Source organism: Mesocricetus auratus, unplaced genomic scaffold (genome assembly GCF_017639785.1).
Source record: "Mesocricetus auratus isolate SY011 unplaced genomic scaffold, BCM_Maur_2.0 Super-Scaffold_100015, whole genome shotgun sequence".
NCBI lineage: Eukaryota > Metazoa > Chordata > Mammalia > Rodentia > Cricetidae > Mesocricetus > Mesocricetus auratus.
Window position 1 is genome coordinate 27,718,862 of NW_024429198.1, and position 26,659 is coordinate 27,745,520.

The 26,659-nt window shown below is 50.0% G+C and overlaps 2 protein-coding genes and 1 pseudogene across 4 annotated transcripts in view; 1 reads left to right on the plus strand and 2 right to left on the minus strand.

The window, feature by feature from the left end:
* Positions 1-16,088, minus strand: part of Tent4a (terminal nucleotidyltransferase 4A) — a 45,908-nt gene extending 29,820 nt beyond the window's left edge. For 2 of the 3 annotated variants that reach the window (XM_005065458.4, XM_005065457.4), the window contains exon 1: positions 8,378-9,114. In XM_005065458.4, coding sequence (XP_005065515.3) covers positions 8,378-9,099 — 722 coding nt within the window. In that variant the 5' untranslated portion in view covers positions 9,100-9,114. Of the gene's footprint in view, positions 1-8,377; positions 9,115-15,829 lie in introns of those variants that run through there. The other variant, XM_021235574.2, reaches the window with a different exon arrangement.
* LOC121144294 (ubiquitin-like protein FUBI) lies at positions 12,021-12,547 on the minus strand. The gene has a single exon (XM_040757727.1). It carries the CDS (start codon positions 12,468-12,470, stop codon positions 12,144-12,146), a length of 327 nt encoding a protein of 108 aa, XP_040613661.1. The 5' UTR covers positions 12,471-12,547; the 3' UTR covers positions 12,021-12,143.
* Positions 13,069-26,506, plus strand: LOC101825627 (annotated as a pseudogene).
* The last annotated feature ends 153 nt before the right edge of the window (positions 26,507-26,659 follow it).

Sequence of the window (26,659 nt, forward strand, 5' to 3'; positions counted from 1 at the left end):
CTAAAGGGCAACAGGAAACACTGGATAAAGGGACGACAGACGCAGGCCTGGCCCAGGTGTGGGTCAGCAAAGCCAGTAACAATTCTAACTGGCTGGTACAGCCGGCATGCCAGGTGGGAACAAAGGGAGAGACAGAGGCAGAGCCCACAGCTAAGCAAAGACCTCCCAGCTGCAGAGTCTTCCTCACTCACCCTACAAGCTGTTTCCAGCAGCCCTACACCAAGCCCACTCTAGTTCAGAGTGTCAAGTCAGGGCTGTGACCTGCCTTCTAGCTACCCTACTTCTGGAAACTGAGTCATGAGCTAGCTGGTAGCTGTACTCAGAACTCCCTCGTATTCCGTAGGCCATGCCAAGCACTCTTTCCCCTTCTGGACACCGTATCAGAGTTGTTTCTCACTTTTTAGAATTAAATTTAGAGAAGATGCCTGTGACCAAAACACTCTCATTGCACGTCACCATACCTCTTGTCTCTGCCATTTCACCAAATCAAGCTTCTGGCTCTGGATTCAAGTGCCCCCTGCCCTCTGGAAGGCACTGATGAAGGACATGAACTCTCCAGGCAAGAAGCCAGTCTGGGCCCAGTTCTATCACTTCCTAGGTGACACTTGGACAAGATCTATGGGTCTCTCGAAAATTTCTCTCATCCTGTTAAAGTGAGCTGTTGCGGAGGAAGGAGTACAGGATACCCTGCTTCTCCAGCAGAATGGAGAGTCTGCAACTCAGCACCCCACAGCTTCTCCACCTTGCCTAGAACTCATCCTTGAAGACAGCCTGGGAAGCAAGATCCAGTCCCAAAGGGCTTCCTCTGCCCCCTGCAGCCAAGCACCCACACAAGAGGAACCCAGGCGGGGTCCAAATCTGCCCGTTCTCATTGGGAAAGGCAATCCTCCGGACAGTAAAGGCCCCTCATGAACTTATCTTCCAGCTTGCCTAGCATGTTTGTGTCTGTAAAACACAAGGAAGAGAGCTTATTTGTGGCTGTGAACCTGGGAGTCAAGGAGGAAAGTGGAGCAGGGCTCACTAACCTCCAAGAACCGGCATACAGGAACTGCAGGGAGATGTTGGCGGAAGCTGAGACTGGGGGAGACCTCAAAGGCTGTCAGTAACACCAACAGCCATCACATCTTCTGCACGCTAGGCTGGAGGTACTCCACCCTCAAACTTGCTCTGTGCTGCACTCTCCTACTCCATGCTGCTTGAGTCATGAAAATTATCAGTCTTTCGTAAAAGATTTGCATTGGAAACTCAGAAACATGATTTCTAGAGCTTTCTCCATAGCAACTTGCTGAGCAACACAGTTTTTACTGCTGTTGAGTTTCACTTTATTTCGGCAACTGATTTCAAACAGAATGTAAAGTTGCACAAAGTCAGCACTGTCCAAACAAAGGCCATTTAAACTTTAACTAAAATTAAGTAAGGAGCCAGGAGGCTGCTCACTAGAACAGTGTCTGCCTTGCAGGCTCAAGGGGCCCAACTTGATTCCCAACTGCACAAAACAAATCAATAAATTAAATTCCAACTCAGTTTTCCGCCTGCACTGGCCACCCTCTCAGTGCTGGCTAGCACACATGCCAGTGGCCATTACCCAGGACAGACACAGTATGCCCTCCTCTGCATAGGGTTCTGCCACCTGTGCTGCTCTGGCTCCCCGGCCCACTGCTGTGACATCCATACAAGTCCACAGTGTAGGAAGCAGCAAAGAACTGAGAGTAAAAATCATCTCCTGCCACTCACACTTCCACTCTGGGCACAAGAGTAAGAACTCATAATCCACCAACCACCAGTAACACCACACCACACCACACACACACACACACACACACACACACACACACACACACACACACTCACTCAGGTGCTGTCTGCAATTAAAATACAAGGATTTCTTGGGGGCGGGGTAGCTATCCACGTTAACAGTGGTCTCAGCTGAGCCCACACCCTTCTCTACTCTCTAAGACTTGGAGCTTTGGGTCTGTAGTTTTGCCTACTTACAATAAATAAATAAATAAATAAATAAATAAATAAATAAATAAATAAATAAAGAGGAAGGCTTTTCCTGTTGGCAACAAGAAGCCCATTTGGGTTTCTATTTCCTGAGGAGAGGAAAGGGGGAAGGAGCAGTCTTTCTCACACATGCAGACCAGCTCTGAGTTCTCTGACTGCTAGAGGTACATGCACAGGCTCTACTTCTCAGGTGGGGAAACTGAGGTGTGGGAATTAGAACCCAGGTGAAACTAGTCAGAACCAGACCATGGAAGCAGGACTAAAGCAGCATGTTCTCAAAGTCAAGTGCATGCCTCCCAATGTGGGAGACAAATTCAGGTAAAAACGGAATAATTCAACTTTGGATTTCCCAGGACTAGAACTAGAAGGTTATACCCACTGTTGTCCCTCAGGAAACAAACACGGAAAACCCAGAGTTATGGGAAGCAGCATCTGTAGAAAGGCAAAGGCAAAGTCGAGCTACTGGAACAAGGGCGTCTCTTTCACCGGGACCCTGCAAGTGCTCCAGACTAGCTGGTCCTGCCTGGGAGCTAGGAAGGGTAAAGCTCTGGAGAAACCCACCTGCCTCCAAACTTAGCCAGGTTTTCTAACTTTTCCATCCGTATCAATGTTTTAAAAAGAAAAATGTTACAACCGAGCAGGAATGCCTTTCAGATGCAACATGAGACTGTTCTACGAATGTTTCATCCTGTGTGCTTGTGAATGTTTTTATCCTGTGCGGCAGGCCTTAGCCACACTTCCAGAGACAAACTAAAGCACGGTTTGGCATTTAAAATCACTGCAGAATTCACAGTCAAATCTTTAAAACGCCTAGACAAACAACTAAAGTTTCCTTCACTTCTGCACACAAAGTCTACTTGTCCTCTGCGTCTTACTTGTATGTCTTTGGCGCTGGGAGTGCAGTCCAGGGTTAGCAGAAGCTAACTCCAGAGCACAGGCTGAGACAGCGGAAGCTAACTTTACAGGAACTGAACACCCAGATGTGAGCTCACGAAGGGACAAGGCAAGAATTGTGAGGGGTCTTCCTCCTCTTCCAGGAGGTGGCACATGTTCTGCAACTGAGGCCCTAGGCAAGCCACAATTCCCATCAACCTGATTGCAGATCAGGTGTTGCCCACATCTTCCACAAAACAATGATGGGCAACTTTGTAATTATCAGGCGGCAACTTAGATGGGTCACCAAGTCAATCTGACCAGTGCAGGACACCTCATGACCGGGACTTTTCAGTCATAGTTTCTGTGCAACCACATAGGTCCTCTGTAAACTTTCTTTTTAAAAATGAGAGACTAAAGAAGAGACACAGAAAGTCACATTGCTCTTGTCATCTCCTAGCCCAACTTCAGGGGTGACAGTCAAGTCCGAGGACAGAATTGGCAATATGCAAGAGTCATTGCAAAGGACTGATGTCCAAGCAGAGGATACAGTGTGGACAAGACAACCATGGCCTCCTCTTCCCACAGCAGTGCTGTCTCCCCACTAAACAGTGCCCAATGCCCGAACCTGTGCTTCTTATCAAATAGTCTGTGGATCACACATGGTCTACCCAGTCACATGAGCCCTTGGAGGGAAGGGCCTCCTCTAACTGGCAAGAGACATCAGGGTTTAAGGCATCTTGGGGGCTTGAAGCCTCATCGGAGCAACACTGGCCCATCGCAAGCTCTAGGGATAGCTCCTGGGAAGGGTGGTCACTCCTGGAGCTTTAATTCTGGTTGCATCATCAAAGCAAGTCTCTGAACTGAAGTATCTTGGATTACTCTGTAACTACAACTCTTTTCCTTCAAAACCTGAAGATCTGACTCCACGCCATAGCACCTCACAAAGACACAGTCTCTTACTGTCCCAGGTACACTGTACCCTGTTCCCAAAGGTCACTTCTGTATGGATACTTCAAAGATGATATAACCAAGGCCAGGCGGTGATGGCACATGCCTTTAATCCCAGCACTCAGGAGGCAGAAGCAAGTGGATCTCTGTGAGTTTGAGGCCAGTCTGGTCTACAGAGTGAGTTCCAGGACAGCTAGGGCTATTACACAGAGAAATTCTGTCTCAGAAAACAAAAAACAAAACAATAAAAAAAAAGATGATATCCAAAAGCTCACATTTATGATCAAAACTATCCAAGACTTTGAAGCACAAGCTTTAAAGTTAATGTATTTTTTCTTTTATGTCTACTTAAGGAGCTAGACAAACAGCCTAGCAGTTAAGAGCTGCTCTTTCAGAGAACCCAGGTTCTCCCAACACCCACATCCGGTTGGCCACAATTGCCAGTAACTACAGTTCCAGGGGAATTCAATGGTCTCTTCTGGCGACTGTGGACACCTGAATGCTTGCATGCATGATACACATAAACTCACACAGGCACATAAACAAAATTCAAAAATAAATATATAAAGTAAGAAAAAATTTTAAGTTTACTTAAAAATACTTTAAGCCACAAACGTTTTGTTCCTACAGTGAAAACAGTACTGCTTTTTCATCCAAAGACCATGGCAGCAAGACACCAGGACTGTCTCTAACTTCCACAGCATGGATACTAAGACACTTTTGTTTAAAAATCACTCAAGGCTTCCGTTTTTATTTTTGTCTCTCCCCTCCCAGTCTATCTCTTTTCACCTTGGTGGTAGGAACCAAACCTAGGGCCTCTCATTTTTCCAAAGGACTGTGCCAGCCTGCTTAATATTCTAATCCAAAAAATAGACTGCTCTTGTCGTCCTGAGTAGCCTTCTCCAGCATCAGCTCTCCAACCTGAGGAAGCCATGGTTCACCAGTGACAGGCACGTGGCTCAGTGGTTCTCCAGGACTCCCCCAGCAGCCCTAGCAGCACCTGCACGAGCCTTCCCGTGTCCATGTGGAGACTAGCCATGGGAACATGGTCAACAATGAGGCCACTAAACTGGAGAAGTGTCACGCAGGAGTTAATATGGCCAGCATGTCTCAAAGCATCCGTGCCATTGACCATTCTCACCTTCTCTTCCACCATGACCATCTCTGTGACAGAAATCATAAAGCATGGCCACGGGGACTGTTACCTGCAGAAGCCGGGCTTACAAATTCCTGTGCATGCCCTGATATTCACAGGAAGCAGGGAAGGAGATAAAGGTGACAATGGTGACTACACCTGTGTCCCGCAGTGCACCCCATGGGGCCCTCACCTGTGCCTTCCCCGTGGAGCCTCCTGAGGATGCTCTGAGGAAAGGGTCCACTAATTCTGTCAAAGCAGGCAGGAGCCCTGCAGGAAGAGGGAACCTGGCTGCTCCATCAAGCTCTGAGTCCCTCGCAAGAACACAGCAGACAGTGCACGGAGCCCTGTGAGCACAACCACAGCCATGCTGTAACTGCCGACACCGGACACTTCTCCGGCTTCAGATGGACAGTGGAGTCCTATCACCGAGGGCACAGAACACATGAAAAGATTAACCATGATGAAGAGAGCTGCAAGGAAACTGCACATGACCACTGCCACTGCAGGCACCCCTGGAGGGCACAACCTTCACAGAGAGAACTCAGGTCACGGGCTGCAGGTGTATGCCAAGGCCTTCCCATGTGCAACTGCACTCCTGCCGGAGGACGCCGGTGAGGGTTTGGCTAAAGGCATGAGGACCACGCTCGCCACACTCTCACTTGGAGGACTTCTTCACCTTCCCTGAAGCTTCTGAAGCCACTGAGACCGACAACAGCAAACGTCCTAGGGGAGCACTGAGCTCGTCCACACCTGCCCCTATCTCTAGGATGCATACGCCATGTCCTAAACAAAGGTCTCCGAGTTCAGCTTAACCCTGTGCCCAGGGCACTCTCATGCCAGGACACACTTCTCTACTCTCCAAGCCCATGCACTAACCCTGCACTCACTCACCTCCTTCCTCTTCCTCCTCCCCGAGGTGGAGAGCAGGTTAGTAGTCCCACAAACCCTGGGCCAGCAAGCAGTGTCCAAGGGCAGACACCTCCCAGAAAAGGGATGAATGTTGCAGGTGGCACGTGTCTGCCAGGCAGAGACCCAGCTGGGTTCAGCAGGAGCTGCAGACTCTCTCTCACCCACCAGAAAAACCACTCGTCCTTTCTTGAGGTCTGCAGTTTCCTGAGAGGCACACCCCAAGACTAGAAACAACGCTTAGCAGCCCGCCACTAACTGGCCCCTCACTGTTAACTGGGCCACACTTAAGCCAACACTTGACCTAAGTTCTGTCTCCTGCTAAACCACAAAAGGCTTGGTGCTGGCCCACACATCACTCCAGACAAGCTGGCGTACCATACGAGATTCAGGCAGGTCTCTTTCTTGCCGTCCCAAGGTCAGTTCACATAAGACCAACCAGCCACATGGAAACAATCAATGATGGGACCACCTTTAATCCTAACACACAGGCCAGTTTTACGGCTCTCCTGATTCACCAGCTTCTCCCCAGCCTCTCTGAAAGATCAGTCACAGCGGAACTACACAGAGGTACCTTGCCCTCCCAGGCAGGCCAAACTAGCTAGAAGGCTCCTCCTCCAGGATTCACCACCCAACAAAATCATGACACATGCCACCTCAGACAAACAAGGAAAAGTCACCAGGCACAGGAAAGAGATGTGGGCAGCAACTCCTGGTCCAGCGAGGATCAACGCCAACATCTTAGCTGGTTCAGTGACTTACACCACACAGTGCCTAAGGTGAGCAAAGGGGGAGCTGAGGAACAGAGCCCAAGCACCACTGAGTTCAGGCATACATCTCTCTTGCAGGTGGAGAAGAGTTGGGGGAAGGAGAGGGGAAGGAGGGACAGAGGGAGTCTTCTGGGAGTTGGGAACCGGTAGCCCCTCATCCCACTGACAATGCTGACCAATGACACAGGCTAGGCCACAGTGACAGAAGACACCAGTCTAGGACTGCTCGGACAGCCTCCACCAGAGCCTATTCCAATGTGCTAAAAGTATGAAGAGACACCCAGGCCCAGGGGACAGCATCTGATCGAGGACTGGGCTGGGGAGAAAGGGTGAGAGGAGCCAAGTATGAACGCCTAGGCAGCAATGCTCAAGTAGACCAGGAAGAGGCACTCAAAGAAGGGACCACGTCTAGGGGATCAACCAGACTACATGTCACCACCCCAACTCCATCCCAGACTCTAGAAACACACCTGGCCCACATGCTAACAAAAGCCCAGGAGAACGTACAGAGGCTGGGCAGCTTACAAACCACCATCGGGACCACTTCAAGAGCCACAGCTATTGCTGAGGGGCAGACAACACTGGCAATGCTTCACTACACAAGCGGAACTGTCAGGGGTCAAGCCCCATCTTACAACAGAGACACCATTTCCATTACAGTTATGTAACAGTCTGGAAACCTTCTTCAGGACCACGGCCACACACACAATCTGTTCCTTGAACACCTGCCTGGGAAAGTTCTACCAGCAAGCACTATAGGGAACCAGCAGAAGAAACTAGGTTCCTCCTGGGTCTGTAGGGCAGGCTCAAGGCTCCCAACTCAACCAGGTGAAACAAGTTGCAGGGCGGCAACCATTACAATGTAACACACACTCCCTTTAAAAAGTATCAGTGTTGCGGGTCACACCTCAAAAGGCAACACCCCCCTAAGAAGTTTCCTTAAAGGAGTCTCAGGATCTAGCAACCATTGGAGCCAACATAAATCGGGTCTTCAGCAGGTCTAGCTCCCTGAGAAGGCCTGGGGGAGGGGGAGGAGGGCTCTATGCCTTTTAGATCTGCAGAAACTGAGGCAAGCCATGCTCACCTCACCAGTCTTAAACGCAAACGAATATTTTGTTGCTCAGAAAAGCCAATGGGTTGAATGAATAGTTTCACACAAGAGCAACATCCCCCACCTTCCTGTCACTGGGGACATTAAACCCTAAGGTCCTCTGGGATGTGTGGAAAATTTTTAAATGAAAATGACACCTTCCTGTGAGTACACAGGGGCAAATTCTGAGTGCTCTTAGACAGCTTTTTAGAATCCCCAGGTGATGATGCTCTGTTAATGTTTGCCCAGAATTAAAACGTACTAGGTAACCTACACACACACACACACACACACACACACACACACACACACACACACACACACCACCCCACTTCTAAATCTCACCTCATGGTTAAGCTGCATCACTACCAAAAAACCTACTGTCTTAAAAAAGGAAGGAAAAAAATTACCTTCAACACGACTCCACTCAAATACACGATTTAACTTAGATCAAAGAACAAGCTGGTAAGCTCCAGTCAGAACAAGCACACTCCCCTGGCTTCCCTGCCCTGGAGGGGAGGAAGCTGAGAATGGCTATCCCGTCAATCCCCAGGCCTCCATCCCGAACTGTCAATCCCGGGCCTGGTAGGTCTCGTCCTAACCCAGTTGGTTTTTCGTTTTTTAAGTGCCCGCGGGCGCACTCACCCCTGGATGCCCGGGCTGTACGAGCGGCTCTTCCACGGCGTGCCGGGCCTCGCCGCCTGGGCCCCGGGGCCGCCCCCTCCGCTCAGCGTGGCCGCACGGCTGCCCGACAGCAGGTAGTTGAGGCCGTACGTGCTGGCCTTGTTCTCCCGTTTCCGCCGGCCCGGGTGGAACTGGTGCTGCGGCGGCGAGCCGGCGGGCGTGGGGCCGCGTGGGCCCGGGTGCGCGTGGGCCGCGCCGTCGGCGAAGCTGAAGAAGGTGCGGCCGGCGCTCGCACGGCTGAGCGAGGCGCTGCTGGAGGACGACGACGAGCAGCCGGGGCTCTCGGTGCCGGACTCGGCGTTGGACGAAGACGAAGACGACGACGACGACGACAGCGACGGGGACTTGTGCAGGCGCCGCGCGCCGTCAGCCGCGGGCCCGAGCGCCGTCAGCAGAGCCGGGGGCAGCGCGGTGGGGCCGGGCGCAGGCGGAGGGGGCGACGCGGAGGACGCCGGCCCCGGGCCTCCTCCTCCTCCTCCTCCTGCTGCTGCTGCTGCTGCAGCCGCGCGTCCCGCAGCCCCGGGCGCGGCCGCCGTGTCCAGAGCCGGCGAGTTGAGACAGAAGTAGGACGCGAAGCCGGAGCCGCCGCGGCCCACGCCCTGCGAGGTCTCCCAGATCTGCATCCACAGGGCATTGGCCGGCCCCTTCTGCTCGGGCTGGATCCAGGCCACGCGCGGATCCATCCACGCGCCGCCCCCGCGGGGCCCGCCGCGCCCCGCCCCGCCCCCGCCGCGCCCCGGGCCGGCCGCGCGGGCGGACGGACGGAGGGACGGACAGAGGGACGGACGGGCCTGAGCCGCGCTCCGGGTGCGCGCGGGTGGGCGCGGGCGGCGCTCGGTGGGGCGCGCGGCGCAGCTGCGGTCCGGGCGGCTCAGGAGGCGCGGGGAGGGCGAGGGGGGCCGCGGCGGCGGCGTTGCGTGCGGGCGGCGAGGAGAGGCCATCGGAGGGGCGGCGACCGACCGAGGGGGGCGGGCCCAGAGCGCCGGGCCGTCCGTCCGTCCGTCCGCGCGGCCGTCAGTCACGGTGCTCCTGCGGCGCTGCACGGCGCGGCGCGGCGCGGCAGCGGAAAGACGCCCTCGGCGGCGGCCGGGCGCGGGGAGGGACGGGGGCCGCCGCCTCCGCTCCAATGAGGGGCGGGGAGGCGGCGCGGGGGCGGTGGGGCGGAGGCGCGGCCTCCCTCGCGGGCCGCGGCGCAGTGCGCACGCGCGGGGATTTCAAATCCTCACCAGGCAGCGCCGCCTTGGTTACCGCGCCTGCGCGCTGCGCGCTCTGGGCGGCGGCCGGGAGACTCGGGCGCGGGCGCCCGCAGACCAGACAGACAGGGCGGGGCCGGAGGGGGCGGGGTGCGGCGGGGCCAGAGCCGGGTGGGCGGGGCCGCGCCAAATGGCGCGTGCGCAGAGGACACCGGGCCGCCGGGTGGAAGTTTCCGTGCCGGTTGGGAAAACGAAACCGCTGCTGCGGTGGCGTGGGACGGGCATTGCGGGGCCAGCCGCCGCACTCCGGACGGACGTCTGCTTGTCCATTCTGTACAGTCAAGTGACCCGGGCAGAGCCTGGCCTCCGGGACCCGCGTGGCCCACCGCTGCCCCCGAGCGCCCTACCAGTACGCGGGTTTGGGATGCGCCACGGGCCACGCGGCCGGCCAAATAGGAAGCAGGGCTAGCGCCCGGTGCGTTTGATGTGCGGGGCGAGCCTGGCAGGAGCCCGGTAGATGCTGGCTGTCTGCTCGAGCTGAGCTCGGGCCCGCTAGTATCCAGGCTCCTCTGTTTTTTGATAGTCGATACCACGGAGCAGTTTCTAAAACTGCACCAACGTGGACCGGCCGGAGTGCGTGCTTAGTTCCTTTGGTCAGTGGCGTGAATATGAATGAAAGTCTCTGGTCGTTTTCTGGCCGCCTGTCTATGTGGCCATCACAGCCAGTGATTAGAACCTGCCATTAAGCGGTGTGCAGTGGTGCATGCCAGTAATTCCAGCACTTAGGAGGATTGCAGACAGTACAAGCCAACCTGAATCAAACAAACAAACCCTGTCCCAAAGAGAGTGGGTGGTGTTAGGTTAAATACTACAAGAAAGAAAAACAGTCCTCAGCTTGGAACTCAGTTTTAACGGATCAAAGAAAATCCTTCAAATCCTTGTCCTCTTCCCCTCCATCCCTCTGCCCTATTGGCTCTACTGCTGCCAGGAGCATCCAAAACCAAACTATCACCTATGCTCTCCTTGGTCCTTCCAACCACCTCTATCTTCGGTCTGTTTTTATTTATTTTTTATTTATTTATTTATTTTGGTTGTTCGAGACAAGGTTTCTCTGTATTGTTTTGGAGGCTGTCCTGGAACTCACTCTGTAGACCCGGCTGGCCTGGAACTCACAGAGATCCGCCTGCCTCTGCCTCCCGAGTGCTGGGATTAAAGGCGTGCGCCACCAACGCCCGACCTTCGGGCTGTTTTTAAATTGTGCCTCCCAGATGGTTTGCCGTAGCCCATCCTTTGCTCCCCCTCTTTTTTTTTCTTTTTTCTTTTTTTTTTTTTTTTTGGTTCTTTAAGTGATTCTTCCGCATTTGTGTCCAGACATGTATGCATGCCATGTTAAATTGTTACTGCTTTAAGAAATCAGATCATCTATCTCCTCAAAATCTTACAGAGGCTTGCTTTTTCTTTCCTCCAAGTAACAGCCTTGCTAACCTTTTATACTTTACTTTCCCGCCCCCTGGAGCTGTTACACTGGCTCTTATAGCTACTTGGGAGGTCTTCCCCAGACATACACATGCTTCCTCCTATCCCCTTTTCACATCGTCATGACTTCCGAGTGGTTCTGCTTAAATTGCAGACTTTGTCCTCAGCTTCCGTGTTTCTTTCCCCGATTTACCAATCAGGTGCCCAGAAAACAAGTTTGTTCCTTCCAGTTCTGGAGAGGGGGAAGTCTGGTATCAAGATGTCAGCAGATGACGCTCCTGTCTCAGAAGGTTGTACAGTGAGAACCAGCCTCTGCTTCCTGCTTTCCTCTAACTGTCTGCTCCTCTTGGCAGTCCTCAACACTCACCTGTCGCCATCGTTGCATGGCATTTTCTCTCTTCTGTTCTCGGGACGCCTGTCATGTTGGATTGGGCTAACCTTAACGGTGTCAGTATAACCGGAGAACACCTGTAAAGATCTGTTTCCCTTGAAGACCATTCTGGCACGCAGGGCAAGGGCTTCAGTACCTTTTGATTCTGCCTACTACCTCATCTCATACGTAGTTTATCTGTGTTCCCTCTCCTCCATCAAAATGGCAGGTTCCCAAGGAGAGGAAGGCTTGTCCTCTTCTCTGCTGGACATCAGCTCTAAGACAGTGTAGCACAGAGGTAAGCCCTCCCATGAGTGTTGGCAGAATGGCCAAGGACATGAGGACTGCAGTCCCCTTGCCAGCTTCCAGGGTCTGTCATCCATACTGCCACTATTTTCTTCTTTTTTTTTTTCATATAGTCTCATGCTCCATCTTTACAGTGACTTTTAACTAACTCCCCTCCTTTGATTAGTTGGCCACCAGACAAGTTTTGTGATTAGAGCAAAAGTTTTGCTATATATTTGATCACAAATGTTTTATGTAAATTAGAAGCCATATCTTTTTTTCTTTTTTCGGTCAAAGTGGCTTTATTGGAGTGCCAGAATCACAATAGGACTTAGGAATTAGCATTGGAGCCCTTCTTGCCAAAAATTGGCACGACGTTTACAAAGCGAAGGTTGTACTGCATTCACCACTTGGCCCAACCCGTCTTCTTCTTTTTCTTCTCCTGTTTGGCCACCCTGGGAGTCTGACCTCTCACTTTTCCAGCACAAGTCAAGGAACCATGAACTTTATCTCCCAGCATGCCACCGACTACTTCCAGAGTGGTCAGGGCCTCTATGCAACACTGGCCTAGGGTGGCCTCATCCTCCAGCAGCGAGCCAGCCAGAAGCACGACTTGATCTTCGGGGGAAATGCCTTCCAGTGAGGCCATGTGAGCTTTGATCTGGGTGACTGTCTCTTGGCCTGTCACCTTGAGAGTGTGTAGTTCCTGGGCGAGTACAAAGAGCTGCATGTTGGCGACTAACCTGCAGACGCCAAAGCTACTATCGCGAAGATGGAATCAAGAATCATATCTTTCTTTCTTTTGAGATTTACTTTATGTGTATAAATAAGTGTTTACCTACATGTATTGTGTGTGTGTGTGTGTGTGTGTGTGTGTGTGTGTGTGTGTGTGTGTGTGTGTGCCTGGTGCCCATGGAAGCCAGAGAAGGGTGGGTGCCAGATCCCTGGAATTGGAGCTACAGATGACTATGAGCTACCATTTGGGTCTTAGGAACCAAACCCAAGTCCTCTATGAGAACAACAGGTGTTCTTAACTGCTAAGCCATATCTACAGCTGCAGAAGCCATATCTTTCTTGATGCTGAGAGTAAACTTCAGTCCTTAAAACCCTGGGCAGGGAGATGATTCTTCTTGGCACCAGCACTTTCTCTGGGGGTCTCGAAGGGCTCAAATAGTGAAGTTTGAAAATGTAGATCCGAGTTCCCAGGCTGAGCAGCATATGACTCAGCTACTGCCGGGTAGCAGACTGCCCTCAAACACAATGACAAAGTAGTGTTCAGTGTTTCTCAAAGTCAGACTACCGGCTAAGTGGTTCTACTGAGATCCAACATGGCTGATCTTTCTGTAGTCAATGACACGACAGCCAAAGGTGGGCTTTCCCAAAGGGTCACATTCATGCAGCTGACATTTGGCTGGCAGGCAGCTGGGGCACAAAGCTGACAATCTCGTGTGTTTCCTCATGCAACAAGCTGTCCCTGCTCGTTCTCAGCGTGGCTAAGCAGGGCAAGAAGCAAGCAGATGTGGACAAGCTTTGAGCTGGAATGTCATCATTTCTCACCACACTGTGAGCCCACGTGACAGACGTGCTCTCGGTGCAAAGCGATGGGTCTTTTTGTCTCAATGGATGATGCTGAAATGACGTGGTATGTGGATACAGAACAGCTAATAGTAAGAGCCCCTCTGTCTCCCTGTATTATCTGTTACTTTTTAAAGATTCATTTATTATGTGTAAGTGGTCCATGTGCCTGTGTGCTCCTGCCCCACCACCTGCATGCAGATGTCGGGGGAGGCCAGAAGACACTGGATATCCTGGAACTAAAGCTAAAGAGGTAGTGTGCTACAGTGTAGATTCTGGGGACCCAATCCATGTCCTCTGCAAGAGCTGGAAACAATCTTAACCACTTAGACCTACCGTCTTATAAAAACGCAAATCATTGGAGTTAGGACCCATATTGAATCCAGGGTGAGCTCATCTCAAGATCCCTAACCAATTACATCTATAACAACTATTTCCAAACAAGGTCATGGTTGAGGCTCTGAGAGAGTACTTTGAGAAGACACTCTCCAACACACTACAGGGGCTTAAACAAGGAGACAGATTCTTTGCTCTGATTATAGGAAGTCCTGAGATAACAGATCCATGGTGTGGTAGCACAGCACCCTAGTCTGTGCAGGATGACCTTCCTGTAAGCCCCAGACCCTAGCCTGTGCAGGATGACCTTCCTGTAAGCCCCAGACCCTTGCTGAGGGCTGTCCCAATCCAGCCCTCATGTCCATATGGAGGACATGACAGCAATAATTTTCCAAGAAAACCTTTCTACATTTTTTTTCTTAAATTTGTATTGATGAACTGGCCATAGCCATTTTTAACCAGAGAGGCTAAGAAAGGAGACAAAAACCAATAGAGTCATGGCTTGTACTGGGCATGACTAGGGGACAAATGACAAAAGGGAGGTATCTGTTAGCAAAGGGGAAACTAGTTAGGGGAGGGGACCACAAACCCAATATATGTGTCTTAAGCCTGAAAACCTGTTCTGACATTTTTCTGGCCATCCTTGAAGTAACCCCGACAGGAGAATGCAACCCTCTCATGTCAGGGCCTTAGATGGCCTCCTCCCCAACTCACTTCACTGCAGGAATTGTCAGCAGAGCTGATTGTGTCTCCACAAGAGGGTACTTAGATTGCTGTAACTGGGAGATTCTGGTCCCTGCAATATATTCAGTCTGGACAGATGACCTGCACAGCCTCTGTGTGAGAGAGCCCAGAGACTTTCAATGTGGAAAGTATAGATGTGCCCTGAAATCACAGAGGAGGGTGGTGGACAGAGAGGGGAATCAAGAAGAGCTTCCAGACCGATGGGGATGCATTTCAGGTGGAGGCCCGGGAAAGGGTGATGCCTGAAATGCTTGCAACAACTAGGTGTCATGCTATAGGACAGTGCAGTCTGACTGTGTTAAAGAGCCCACTCTGGCTGTGCGGTGGTGGTTCATACCTTTAATCCCAGCACTCAGGAGGCAGAAGCAGGTGGATCTCTGTAAGTTCAAGACCAGCCTGGTCTACAAGAGCTAGTTCCAGGACAGCCTCCAAAGCCATAGAGAAACCCTGACTGGAAACACCCCACCAAAAAAAAAAAAAGAAACCCACTCTGCCTGATTGACTGGCTGGGCAGGGAAGGGTTGGGAAAAGGGGTGATGCCCTTTGGCAGAAGTAGGAAACCTGTGATAGGTGCAGTTTTTAATGTGGAGACCATCCAGGGGATCATTCGTGAGGATCAGGAACCAAGGCCACTACAAGCTAAAACGGGATGACGTATTGAGATCTTGTTTCTGACACAATCCTGTCAGTGTGGGTCTAAGGTGGGCAGGGAGCATAGGCAGAAGGACTCAGCTCCACCCAGTCACCCAGGGATTTGAATATCCAGAGATCTGGCTGAAAGAGAAGGGACTTCAACTATACCTTGTTATCTGGGGATCTAGGTTGTAAGGAAGTGGGATTTGTTCCACTCAGTCATTCAGGATGTGGGTGGGGAGGGGGCTCAGTTCTATCCAGTCAGACATGGATCTGAGTTCGAAGAACAGGGCTCAGCCAAGAGAACAGGTGGTCTCTCTCTCTGGGTACCGGGCACCGGTTAAGCATTGGTAAAACAGTATTTGTTGGTGCTAACAGTGAGTCCTTTAAGTTTGTAAACATTCCTTGTCTTCTCGTGTGCATTTTCTATAAATAAGCAAGGGCATGAGAATGGGGCAACTGGACTAACTAATTAGATGCAGAACTCTCTCTCGTTACCCTAGCTGCCCTGAGAAAAAGGCCTATCCCTTTAACTGCCAGTAGGATAGTGTTTGTGCAAGCATTAGCCATTTTGAACACGCCATGGACACCTTGAGACAACTGTGAAAGACTTCAAATGACTGTCCTGGCTCTCGGAGGCACAAACCCAGACAGGGCTGTCAGTCTGACCAGCCTTGTGGTCACAAGCCTCCTCAAACCGTTCCTACCCTGTAGAGAGGAAGCATCCTTCCTACTAGAAGGAAGGCTATGATTTGTAGCAAGACCATGATTAGTCAAATGCACAATTCTTAATAACCATACCTGGTCAAAACAAGTGGCTAGGATTGGTCCAGACGCCCCCTTTCAGGCTGTGTAAGAAGCCTGCTTAGATTCCCAGTGAGTCGGCTGGGAGACCTCCTCCTCCTATTTCTCATGGTGTCGCAACCTCAGATCCAATGAAGACTTCCCTTGACTGCTCTGTCCTGCTGCCAGTAGTTCATGGTGAGCTGCCGACAGCATCGGCAAAGGACGGCAGGGAGGACAGTGATGGGCGAGAACAGAGGGTGCTGACTGACAGCTGGCCTTGGTGTGTCTCCAGTCAGCTGAAGTGGCCTGGGGCATACCCACAGCAGACCCCACAAGCCTGATCTACATAGTGGTAGTATCAATGTGGCAATGCTACCGAGGCCCACCTGGGCATCCCATTGACCCGCTGGGACCCCACCTCCTGGAGGAGGAGGCCATTGCACTTGACTGATCCCAGCTGCACCCAATACCCAATTCCTGTCTGACCTGCTGGGTGCTTCAGCTGCCCCAGATACATCCCTGCTCTGGTATGCCTTCCAACAGAGATGCCGAGTGAAGCTGAGTCCTGGCAGCAGCCACTGACAACTGAAGGAGGGCGGAACAGTCCAAGAGCAGTCAGGACAGGAGGACGGCAGAAAATAGAAAGACAATGACAGAGAGGGTTATAAACAGCCAGAGTGGCACCAGAAGACCTCCGGAGAACTGTCCAGTCTGCCAAGTCCAAGGGGCTCACACCCAAGGCTGACAGCTCTAACACCAGCCATGTCCAAGGCCCAAGGGTCCCACTACCTGAGGCTTGTATGGAAATGGTAATGTCAGGGGCTGCTATTTGCTCCCTGCCTGTTGCTCAGCTGGCTGCTGTCAAATACCAAAGGAAACAAAAGGTGCTAGAAACCAGCATTTGAAAAGTTTCTTTCCTATCCATGACCCCATCCAGGTGGAAGAAAAGAGTTCTCAGCTTGTCCATAGGGAACTGAGTGTGTGGCCGGGGGGCTCAATGCCATCCGCTCACTCCAATCCAGGCGTCTTCCCAACATTGCCATTTCGTTGGCCCTGAGAGGTCCTCTGCTTCCTGGTGGAGGGCCAGCAGGGTAGGGAGAAATAAGGAGAAGGTCCTGAAGGAGGCTGAATGGTGAGGCCTGGGGTGGCCAGTACATCTTCTGCATCCAGAACACAGATTTCCCAAGGAAGGCTGGGAATGTGTCTAGCTGCGCCCAGGACATAAGCAGCTGAGACTGGCAGACGCATACCTCTGGTTCTGCCGTGGATTGCTGGGAAGGCAGAGTCACAGGATCCGGGACTGGCTCAGTGTGTGGAGGCAGGAGAAAGGGGTGTGAAGAGCTATGTGTTTCTGCTGAAGGGACTGTGACAGGAGGGCTCAGACGTGAACATGGGAGCCACCACGGGCGCAAGATAACATGGGTGATGGCAGAAGCAGCACAGAGCACTTGACATTAAACACCAGTGTCTCTGACTTGTTTGCAGTTGATAGGATGCTCCTAGGATCTATAGTGCAAAAGACAAATAAAAGACAGGACCATCCATGTTTTTCCATATCTCTTCCACATCCCCTCTCTGTCTCTCCTGGTTGTAGTCTGAAGGGACAACAAGAACTGAGAACCAGTGTTGCACACCACAGGCCACCCTTGGGCACTTCCTATAGTTGGATCAGCCAAGTTGGCTATATTTCCTGGCTAAGATCACATCTCAGGACAGCCCAGTACCACACCTCACCACCTCAGGCACCACAGTAAGTAGAGCCTCCACCCAGGAAGGAAACCCAGGTGAGTAAACCCAGCTTGTCCACCCCAGGGAAAATGTGCAGAGCTCCTATGGGAACTGAGATGGTAAACAGGTCAACAACCTCTCTTGTTTCAGTGAAGACCAGGGCCTATGGGCCCAGTTTCCCAACTACCATCTCCATGCTCGATTGTATAGCCTTGGGCCATCTGGTAAACCTCTGACCTCACAGGCTACATCTTTAGAAAGGGATGGATGGCCCCGGTCACTTGCATTTAGGATTATATGACAGCTAAAGGGATTCACATTGCGGCTGGATTTCAAGAGTGACCATTCACAGAGCCCATCAACAGGCAAATCTTACTCTTCTGGGATTCCACTAAAAGGCTGGGATTTCCTCCAAGCCTTCTAGGCCTCTCTGGGCAGAAAGACAGCACATAAACCCACCCCCTGCCCCCCACTCTCGGGTCAGGCTACTTCTCTTCCACCAGTTGTGTGGAGCTGCTCTTCATTGCTAATTCTCAATCTGTTCTATATTCTCTGCCCACCCTGTCGGCTGGCCTGGGATTCACTGGCTAACCCAAGCCGGCCTCAGACTTGGGACAGTTTCTTCCCTCTGCCTCCTGAGTGTTTAGAGGTGTGAGTCACCTCGTCCAGCTGAGTTATTAGCTTTTATCCATGGAGTTTACCAAGGGGAGACAGCAGTAGCTAAGCTAGGTAAGCCTCCAGAGGGAAACCACCTTGAGCACTTATGTCGGACTAGGCTTTCTCACCTACCATTACCAGATTAGGCCTGGAGAATTCTGAGCCAGGCAGTTGGGTTGAATCTCTAAGGCCTTCTGTAGAGGGTCATCCAGTGTACTCCATAGACAGGAGCAGGTTGGGGACCATGCCAAACCCTGGGAAGAACTCTGTGGAGTGACAGTGAGGACAAGTAGCTGCAGGCAGCTACATCCTGAAGAGAGCCACCAGATCTCTTGGAAGAGTTGGACAGAGAGTAGTTTCTGGGATATGGGTTTAGCAATCACTGGAGGTCCTGTTTTCCTGATTTGAGAAATGCCAGGGAGATCAGGAAATGCTCCCTATAGGAGAGCAAGAAATATCCCCTATGTGGGAGGCACCTTGAGCTAGTTGACATGACGGCTGGCATTGAGCACAGTTGCCTGGCCAGGCCTGGCCAGGAGCACATGCAGGAAGACTTGCAGTTAGTAAGTGGCACTGGGTGAGCCCCATGCTGAAGTGGGTGTGGTCCAGGGGAGCAATCAGAGAGGACAAAGGGGGTTGGGGAGTTGTCCATTTGTCTTCAGGAATTAGCTGTATGACATTTTAATTCCCTGAAGTTTGAGTAGGTTGGAGCCATGTGTTATAAGTTTTCAAAGTTCTATTCAGTAAAATATGTAGGTCCTACTACACTGGAGAACTGGCTCAGTCCCACAAAGGCCTAAAAATAGCAAGTTTACAGACCTGCAGATTCTTTCCTTATGACAGCAAGGCCTGGCGAGCCTTTTGGCTGCCCGGCAGGCACCCCCCGCCCCCTTCACCCCAGCTCCAGACACAGACAGACCAAGGCTGGGCTCAAAGCCTTGCCTGCCAGGATGTTCCAAGGGATACCACATGCCACAAAAGCTTGGCCATGACTAGCACTCTCGCTGGTCCAGGAATGGGCTGCCTGTTGCCGGCAGGACTCCTTCCTTCTGGATTGTTCTTCTGAACTTCACCTATTTTTTTAACCTTATTCGTCGAACTGATGGTGGCCAGAGCCCACACTCCACCAAGGACGGCAGGTGAGAGAATAGACAGCAAGTCTGACTGGACGTGTGTGCTGACCCATCCCACAGGATCCAAGTTTTGAAGAATGGTCAGCACTATTCCTTTCAGAGCCTCCCTCATAGTCACTCATTGGGAAAATGTCATCTTACCCCCAGCAGAGGAATGACAATTAGGCAAACATCCAAGAGAGGACAGCAGTTTCTGCTGCCGTCACTCCTATGCCTTGAGTGGTCAGAGTTCAGTCTAGGTTTGAGAGGCATCAGCGCCTTCAGGAGTGTGGTGAACTCACAGAGGAGCTCTGGGCCTCACCTGGACGTGGGCGCTGATCTGCCCCAATATTCTAATATCTTGGTAATTAGGCAGGTAGCCAGGAAAGACAAGTCCTCCAAAAAAAAAAGGACAGGGGTTGAATGTGGCTACCAGGGGCTCTCCACCAGCCCCTCTTAGACACACACACACACACACACACACACACACACACACACACACACACACACACACACACACAGGTAAGATATGTTCCTTTCCTTTCTGGAGAGTGGTCAGTGTTTTCAATGGAGCACAACCGGCTCAAGGGATGAACAGACTTATGTTAGTAAGGGTCTCTGAATATGAATGTTTTCATCAATTGGCTTTTGCTCATTTCTGCTATAAAAAGCAAATCCCCAGGTCTTGGTGGCTGATCACAAAAACATGACACTGGATGCTGCCTCTTCCTCTGCTTCCTCTCCACACACTTCCATTCAGTATCAGAGGCGGATTAGCAGCCTTCCTCAGTCTCGTGGCTACAGTGGTCAGGTAAAGGCCCTGCCTATGCCGCAGGCATGTGGTGATGTCAACTCAAATCACATCTCATGGATGGCACCAATATCAGGGGAGCACAGTGAACCTCATGATGTGGGGTGGGTGTGCAATTCTCTGGCAAAGATCAAGAAGGAGCAGCAGGAAGCTCTCTCCTTGATGGAAAGACCCTCCACAAGCACTGTGTCCCTGTGACTGGCTGTCTCTCCACTGACCTAATCCACACATAGTGCTCCAAATTGATGCTGGCCTGATCTTTCTTGCTTCCATCTGGCTAACTTTAAAAACAGCCATTAACAAGTCCATGGCTTTTTATCATAAAAACATGCAAAACTAATGGATGTTCTGACCCTAAGTTGTTTGGAAATAAGGGGGGAAACAAGACTCAAAATCTCACCTTTTCTTTGTGGGTTATTAGCTGATCTTAGATAAATTCATCCGCCTGTGACTCATCATTGAGGCAACAGATCCACATGGTGTTTCTGCCAAGTGGCAAGGGCTGGGGTATCCAGCAAGGGAGGGCAGGAATCCAGCCCCAAGGCACTTTAAATCAGAAGGGTCAGATGAGGACTCACCCTGATACCCCCAGTGGTCTCTCACACCACTGTGCTCATACAAGGCAAATCCTTCAATGCAGCCTGCTCAAGGCCATGCTGTCTCCCCACTGCCTACAGTGTGGGCAGTGAAGAGATTGAGCCAACTCAGGGACATGGACACCAGGTTCTTATCAAATTCTCTGTAGCAGGAGTTTCTGAAGAAGGGAAGCAGAGAAGTCCCCTGTTGGCACAGATTGTCATCGGCACCACGCGAGGACACTGCAGCCTTCCTCACTGTCCATGGCCCAGCATCTGACTACAGTCCTTCCTAGAATGTCTTTGTTCAGATTCACCCTCTCCTCCTTCGCAGATCCCACTCCAGGGTATGGACTTGCCATCACCTCTCTGGGCACACCACCATGCCCACCTGAGCCCCTCAGCCCCACGGATACGCCCTGCTTCCACACTGCGGTGTTGGCCTCCTGATATCCCTGTCCATGAGCGGTTCATCTCCTTTGGTCCCACTCAGACTAATACCTGCCTAGCTATCCATTGGGAAGCCATCTTTTCTGTCCTTCATCCTGACACATGGCTAATTTTCTTTAAACTTATTCACTTCCATTTCTACATTGGTTGCCTGTACCCAAGGACAGCATCGAGAACACTTGCCAACACTGCCCTTGCATGTTCAAACTCAAACAAGAGCCTGGAGGAGACTACCCAAGCATCACTATTGGTTATGGTCTGAAGTTCCACATCTAGAAAGAAATCCTAGGATCAATCCTGCAGGTTGATTCACCTCTATTTTTCTCACCCATCCTCTATGCCTATCAGGTAACACTTGGGCATGTTTTACCTTCACAGATTGCTATCTTCCACCAACACAAAGAATGAATGTCTAAGATAACATCTGAAGAGTGTAAAAGACACGCCCCTGAGTTTGCTGTGATCTGCAGTCATGTCTGTACCATGTATCTAGTGAATGTGCTATTATGGTTTTCTCTTGCTCTATGACTATAGACATTCATGTAAACTCTTCCACAAAGGGACATGCCATTCAGAGCCACCAAAAGTCGGCTTCCTAGGCTGGTCCCTCCTATTTGACTCAGAACAAACAGCCTCCTTTGGAACAGGAGCTGTGTTTTGTGTCAACCAAACTAATGAACTAACATCTCAGATCCTCCCTTTCTGTCTTTTGAGTTTCGGAGCAGCCTTGTTAGAGACACTCACCCACTTGCTGGAGTCTGGAATTTAGTAGCATCAGATGCTCACAACCATTCCACCATGCAAGTCACAGGAATACCTCTTCGCCTCTGTCATGGTTTCCTCAGTACAGCCCAAGCCTTATGCAAAGCTTTCATAAGGGTCTCCTCGTTACATGGAGACAGAGATCTGTGGCCACCATGACAGGATTTGAAAATGTGTGCTAGGACTCTAGTTGCTGCCTTAGTTATATTAGTTTATTCTTTTATTGCCTAAAACAAATGACCTAAGTCATAAATGCAACAGTTAATGCTTCACCTTCTTACTGAATATCCCATACACACTTCCAGGCTTTGTCACACCAAGAGCCTTGCCTCTGGGAATCTGAGCCCTTCCTTAGCCCCACCTCTGGGGCCTGCACTCAATTAACACGTTCCTATGATTTGGTTTTGCCCATGTGCTCCTCTTTGTCTTTGTCATCCATGTGGAGGCAGGGGACAGGGTCCTTCTAGGGTTGCAACAGGCATCACAACGGGTTGTCCCAGAGCCGAAAGTTCCCTAGCAGCGATTAGGTTTTAGAGAAAAACTAGGAAAAAGTCCTAAAGTAGAGCAAGAGAGGTAATTTGGAAAGGCTGAGACCAGAAAACCTTTCAAGCCCTTAGCTATTGAATGCATGCCCACTGGAGGCAAGGCTGGCAGGCCCTGAGTCAACCCACGGTGAAGTGGAGGCCACCTGGAAGAGGAGCAGGTGTTTGCACTCAGCTGGAATGATGATCGTGCAGCACATCAGTAGACAGAACTGGGTTGCTTGTGAAGAAAACCGAATCCATGTGTTTCAGGCTTTCAAAGAAACAGTAAAGATGCATTTCATTTATGTTGTTTCCAGCTCCATCTGCAAAACCATTTAAAATCCACTTGCTTCTTCTGCAGCGGGACACGTGTATTTCAACAACTGTGTTTGTTGATCTCTTGGTTTTATCACCAAGTTACAGCGAGCAACTTTGTCTGAGTTGGTTTTCTTTCTTTGTCTCCATAGAAGCTATTTCTTTTTAGGAAATGCTCTTAGCATATTTCAGAGATGCGGGCCCTGGCACATGTCTTCCAGAAGGCACAGGAGGTGGCAGAGAACATAGAGCCACCCTCGCCGCCTTGTGTACCTAATTTCTACAGAGGAGCTTGTGAGCCTGGAGTGCCTGAGGAACTGTATGCCCAAATGTTGTGACAAGCTAGTAGTTAATGAAAGCTTGATGAGTGACAGCCTAAACAATGAAGGACAAATCCTAGGATGGCTCTCAAATTATTTCAAGGGAGAGAGAAAGCCCATTCAGAAAGCGTGGAATCTGCAAGGCCCCCAGAGGTCTCAGCATGCTGCCCTGGGGGAGGCACGTCCAGAATGCAAGATTTGAGAATAACTTCAAGTGAGTGTTGCCAACACTAACACGTTATTTACATTCCGCTGCTTAATATTTTTAAAAACTGGACAGGATTAAATTTGAGTTGCAACTGCTTAGGACCTAAACTCTGCTCATGTCTAAAATCCAGTATAATTCCTCAGGAGAAAAGTAAAAAAATATGGTCAACTTGACCCTATTTCAGGGGGGAATGTTTTATGATTTTGCCTGGCTTTCCTAGAGAATTGAGGACAGGGTTTCTCTGTATTGTTTTGGAGGCTGTCGGTCCAGCCCAGCCTCAAATTCACAGAGATCTGCCTGCCTCTGCCTCCCAAGTGCTGGGATTAAAGGAGTGTGCCACTGCTGCTGGTGAAATGTAAAGATTTTACAGATTAAAAGTGTCAAGTTAAATGATAGCAAAGACACATGCTCCAAAGGCAAGTTTGGTTTATTGGTGAGGTCGGTTGCAGTGTGACCAGGCTTCCTGTGTGGCCTGTATATCCAGAGCTCGAGTCAAGAGGAGGTTTTTCGAGGAAAACCGAGGATTATAGAAGACACTTTGAAACAATCACTTGTGATTGCAAGGATCAATCACAAGGGTGGGTCTCTCCACGGAGGAGCAGCCAGTTTGTGGGCGAGCATCTTCGCAGAAGTGTTTTCTGGGTAAGGCGTGGGGGCGCTCTGCAAGGCTCTGCATGGGACAACGTGGTCTGATGGTTAACTGTCAGACAACCAAGAGCCCTTCTTTCGCAGGCTCCCAGCTTTATTTGTTTCCTGTTTGGATCGACACGAGTGATCCGTTTTGATGTTGACAGCTTTCCAGTATTTTAACAAAGAAGACTGACCTAAGAGGCAGGAGTTGCAGGGGGGAGGCTGGAACACTTCTTCTGATTCTCAGCGACACTTGGCACCTCCTCACCTGCTGAGTACACATGCTCATTCCCAACATTAGCTTTTATGCCTTGCATTTAAAGCTTCGATGCATTTAGATTTGACCTGGATGGAAAATGTGGAAACATGAGGAAAAGGAGATACAAGACGTAAGGAAGTGTTATTTTTTTGACTAATTTGTCCCGACACTTCTGTTAGGACTGAAGTTGTGATAGTGAATTCTGCTGAACATGGGAGTGGGCTCTAATGTTGCTGTTCTGCCCCAGTGACTTGCTTACTCACTTCCTGACCAGAAAAATACATTTAAATCACTCTATTGTTATGTTTACTAACTGGAAAAAAAACAAAATTGAACATTGTCTTTTAAAATTATACATGCTAGCAGGTATGTTATTCCAGATAAAACACACAATTAAAATCGCTTAAATTTTATATCAATATTATTAGTACAGGTTCAAAAACAAAATTTCAATAGTTTTGTAAATTAAAATATATTGGATTGCATGACATTTTAGTATCTATAACTTCATTTTATTTAACTGTAACCGAATATCTAAGAATTAATGTAAGTAAGTTTACTACAGATATTAACATTGTCTTCACTTGTTCAAAAATGGTCTTGCAATAATGCCAATTACTTCACAGTGACTGCACATTCCCCTTAATGTGTTGCTACTTTTTATTATTGAAAACATGTAGGCTTTCAGCGGGTTGACATGGGCACATTGCAGAAGGGTGTTACTAGAGAAGTATGCTGATTATTTTGCCTCCTACAGCTTAAAAAAAAGATGATTATCAATACTGCTTATCTGAGTATTTGAAAATGAGTGGCATTTATGGGGCCCTGACCGTGATGGATCTAGTGGACAGCTTCATTGCATGAACAGAGGAGAAATACTGATATTTATCAAGTCATGCCCACATGAGTGTCGGGGAACAAGTACTAGCATTGGACATGAGTCACATGTTCTGTACACAGGCAGTGCTGGCCACATTCTTTAGCACTAATGCTACCGGTGTAAATAAAGTTGGGACGGTTGTTCAGAGTCCACAGGAAGGAGACCATTCTTTTGCTGGAGTCATCTGGGGAGAGAGTGATACAAGATTCATGTTGTCTCATTGCTCTCTTGGGCAAACTTGAAGCTATGGACGTGGGAAAGGCAACTGAATTGGGAAATGTAAAGAGAAGCTTTTTCCTTGACAGAAGCCTTCCCGCCAGCCTGGTTCCAGAGCCGCATGAGTCCCAAATAAACACACAGGAGACTATATTAATTATGAAGCTGTTGGCCTTGCTTGTTTCTTACTGGCTAGCTCTGACTTAAGTAATTACCCCATAATTGTTAATCTAAGTATTTCTCTTACCGGAGAACAGTTCTGGGCTTCCTACCCCATGGCGGTTACATCTCGACTCTCTGTGTTTCTCCTACCCAGAGTCCTCCTCGACTCCTAGTCCCACCTATCTTAGTTCCCTATTGGCCAACAGTGCTTTATTGACATATACACAGGACTTCTCCCATCAGGGAAAGGCGACTTAATTTGCTTTGTCCTATATGACTTGGACAGTGGATTTTAATGCAGACCAGGCTCTGAATCTCATACTGTCAGATCTATCATTGCAAAAGATTCCTAGCAATAACCACCAGTCAGCTGCATCAGGTGAATTCTGACATACTTGGTTGGTGGCTTTGTGAATGATTGCCTCAGACAGACTCAATGGAAGACCAGAGAAGTGAGCAGATGCATCCTGTTCAAGGTGGGGTTTGGCCTCCCTGAAGATAATCGAGAGGCTGCATTTGATTGATGGAGGAAAGCCATGCGGTTTATCAAGACGAGACTGGAGAATTGGCAGAGCGGCCAGGGGATACGGTGGATCCTCTTCATGCCTATTTGGCACTGGCAGATTGTCACTTCTGGGAGAGGAGCAGATTAAGCCTGTTTGTCCTGTCTTGCGCATGCCTGAAGAAGGGCTAAGAGGGTGAATATCCAGCCTGAACTAGTGAGCTATTGTCAGAGAGGGATGCATGTTTACTGTGCAGCCTGACACCGCTGTTTTAAATGTTATTATCAAACCTGGAGGTGACTCCTGATAATATGTTCCATGTGAATGATATGTAATTATACATACTATAAAATAAACACCTATGTTATATTTAGATCTTCAAGAAAAAAGAAAACATGAAGCTTTCTTATTAGTTTCTGAGTATTTGATTAGTTACCAGGCATTAATCTGGGATTCATTATTAATTTTTTTGTCTTGTTTTGTTGAGATAGGGTTTCTTTGTATTGTTTTGGAGGCTGTCCTGGAACTTGCTCAGTAGACCAGTCTGGTCTTGAACTCACAGAGATCCACCTGCCTCTGCCTCCCGAGTGCTGAGATTAAAGGCGTGTGCCACCAACGCCCAGCTATTACTAAGTTTTTTTTTAATGGATTGATTCCTGTGTTCTCTTCAGGGGGATACTGAACCACTCTCCTACTTTGTCACATATAGTGCTATGATTTTATTTAATCTAAT

Coding starts and splice junctions, on each gene's coding strand:
- LOC121144294 (XM_040757727.1), bottom strand. CDS start 12,470: ATGCAGCTCTTTGTACTCGCCCAGGAACTACACACTCTCAAGGTGACA.